Genomic DNA, 3265 nt, shown 5'->3' on the forward strand with positions numbered 1-3265 from the left:
TCCCACTAGACAAGAGTCTGTTAGTGTCGTAACATTCCGGTCCCTAATCAGATCAAGAGCCTGCAAAATTTAAAAAAAATTTGATGAACAAAAAATATCATAATCTATACTCACTGCTTCAGACTTTTGCAACATAAGAAACTTACATGGCTTGGAGGAATATGTTTTCCACTAAGAAGGTCAAGTAAAAGGGTCCCAAAGCTATAAGTTACACTCTCTGGAGTAACTCTACCTGTATAATCAAGGAAGCAGAAGGCAGACACAAAGTGAATACAATGACTGACAATGAATACTCTCTATTATATACATCGGTCATACTAAGCTAGATGATAAAACCGATAGGGTCATGACTATTAGTACCACCCAACAAGGTCACAGACATGATCAACATCCTGAAAAGTAGCATATTTTGTCAAAGAAAGTACCTGTCCTCAGATACTCAGGCGGCGTAAATGCCAAATTCGTACTATAACTTTTCCCATCTCGACTGTTTTTCATCAGACCAAAGCATGAAAGTTTAGGATTGTATTCCTGAAAAAGGGAAAAAAAAAAGGAACGTCAACAGAATTCATACTATTCTGGCTCGGAGAAAAGGGTTTTGGTCAGTTCCTTCCATCTTCCAGTTGTATACTTTATATATACTCTATATTGTATAAAAATAAAGCTTTAAATAGGATTACATTAATATGTGCATCTTTTAAGCACCATCCCCAACATCCCCTTAGCAATACCAATTGCAACACAAACAAAGGAAAATAAACTTACATCATCAAAAAGAACTCTGTAAGCATTTAGGTCATGATATAGTGCACGTCCCCTGCTGGTACAGTACTCCAAAGCTTGGGCAAGGTGAAAGGCAACTCTCAGTCGCATTGCCCATTTCATCGGCTGAGTTTCCCCTACATACATGCACAAACAATTGTCAAAAGAAAACTAGTTGCTTTTAGGTCACTACTTGGATGAGAATTGCATTTAGAATATAACCTAGGGCATGCTAAAGCTAATCCAGGCAAAAGTGAGTTGGTTGCTAGACAGTTACGTACAATGAAACAAGTGCTTTGCCAAAGTCTCATTGGGCATAAATTCTGCGACAAGCAACCTTTCATCACCGTCACAGCAACATCCAAGGAGATTTACCAATCTATGGTTCCTTAGCTGACCTACAGCTCTGGCCTCCCCCTGAAGGATATAAAGAAGGTTCTTTAGCAAACAAATAATTGAAAGCGCATTTCAGAAGGGGGAAAAACACATCATTCACCATGTGAAAAATATAAGTTTCGAACGCAAAATCTCTGGACAGGTTAATTTTGTTATTTTGATAGATCTTGTCTGTCACACAGGTCACATATAAAGTGTCTATGACAAATGAAAAATCACATGCATGCAAAAAAAAAAGTTTCATGGATGATAATTGTGGCACTGATTCATGTCTTATATTTATTTATCCAAGATAAAGAAACATTCCTAAGCAAAGACAACAAAAGCCTGTGTAGAAAGCAAACTAACAATTACCACCATTCTGCTGAAACCAGAAAGAGAAAATGTAACTTCGTTAAAATGCAAAAGGGTATCACTTATAACAATAACTTATTAAAAATCACACTTATTAAAAATCACATAGTGTAAGCACATAAAAGGACAGATTACCATAAATTGCTGTGCATCTGGCCAGGCTAATTTGTTGAACCGTTTGACAGCTATTCGCATTTGGTTTTCAAGTTTCCCTTTATAGACCACATTTGGTGCCTTTTCTCCATGCTCAGAAACTATATTTTCTACTGCAAATCCGGATGTAGCCTTCCTGAGCTGATCAATTGTGTACTCTCGAAACTGCGGCAAGTCACTGCCCTCAATTCTATCTTCATTTTCTGAGCAGGAAATACAAACTCAGAAATTACAATCACTCCTAAGAATAGCAAGAACGTTAAAAAGCAGAGACAAATGTAGATCACTTACGAACAATTTGTGCCTCTGGAACTTGATCATCTCGGGCGCCCCAGCAGCATGCTTTCGATATTTCACAGCCCATCCCAACCCTACAGCTCTTTAGCAAACATAATTAGCATCGACGAAGTCGAAGTTATCCTAAAATCCCCCATAACTCCATGAATTACAAATAAAAAGTAAAAACAGGTTTGCAGGGATTCAGTTACCAAAAGTATAATTTTTCAATACCCAATGAACCTTCACACCAATAAAACAAAATCCAATCAAAGTTAGGTTCCTGAAGATTCTCAGCAAGGCTTCACAAAATTGAACGCCCCTTGGAAGCTTGTTTCAGCTTGGTGGGAGCAAAACCATAGCAACCACGGAATAAAGCAATTACCGGAAATAAGAACTAATAATCAGCATTAACAGAACAACAAGACCAAACCTTTATTCAATTTTCTTTAATTTCAGTATTGAATCTGTGCAAGTGCTGGGTCAAACAACTTCAACGGTGCTTGCTGAATTGGTAAAACCAAGCAATCAAATCAGCTCCAAAACATTCATTCGCCCTCAAAAATTCAAGAATGCATCAAAATCAACAAGCAGAACCAACTCAACTGCAAAATCAACTAATCCAGGATCAGAAATAAAAGGAACAAGGGGAAGAGGAAGTGAATTGAGAAGGGAATAGGGAAGAAAGGGGAAGAGAAGGCATTGAAGAAGACCTGAAGAAGCGCAGGGAATGGTCGTCGTCGTCCTCGTAAACAGTCAAAACTCAAAAGGCACACCACACGGTTTGGAAAGTGAAAGGACTTTGGTTTCTTGTTCTGATTTTTCTTCCTTCCTTGCCTTATTATGTTCGATTTATACGCTATTATTTTAATATTAAATTAATCATATGTTAAGATGTAATAATAATAATAATAGAGTAACAAGATGAAAAATTAAATGAAAGTCGCATATGGGAAAACGGAAGTTACAAAATTGAGGGCTGGTTCAATTTCAATGGTCATCGCCTTCTAGTGCTTCCATGCCGAACCAGAAAATTTAAGCCTTTTAAAAATTATTAAAAATAATAATAAAGATGACATCTTACCAGGACACAATCTGTGTAATGTAATAATCTTCCAAGGTTGTATTAAAAATTTTAATTTAATCTGATTAAATAATCTGTGTTTTCATTTTTGCATTAATTATAGATTTGTAGTAATCAAATGAAATTTAATTGAAACACCAATGCCAAGGGTAATAATTAAAAGGGCTTTTTCTCACATGTGTCATAAGATTACCAAACCTCTATTTGAAAGCTGTAAAAATAATTTTTTTGAGCTATTGA

General features: G+C 36.3%; 1 protein-coding gene across 1 annotated transcript in view; it reads right to left on the reverse strand.

Annotated features, from left to right (window-relative positions):
- The window catches only part of LOC107630796 (probable serine/threonine-protein kinase At5g41260), a gene marked incomplete in the record, with an annotated part of 4366 nt that extends 1556 nt beyond the window's left edge, over positions 1–2810 (reverse strand). The window contains 9 exon segments of the mRNA XM_021119183.1: positions 1–60; positions 147–232; positions 426–531; positions 766–899; positions 1044–1179; positions 1648–1868; positions 1957–2044; positions 2375–2546; positions 2655–2810. Of these exon segments, the coding sequence (XP_020974842.1) occupies positions 1–60; positions 147–232; positions 426–531; positions 766–899; positions 1044–1179; positions 1648–1868; positions 1957–2029 (816 nt within the window).

Source organism: Arachis ipaensis, chromosome B03, assembly GCF_000816755.2.
Source record: "Arachis ipaensis cultivar K30076 chromosome B03, Araip1.1, whole genome shotgun sequence".
NCBI lineage: Eukaryota > Viridiplantae > Streptophyta > Magnoliopsida > Fabales > Fabaceae > Arachis > Arachis ipaensis.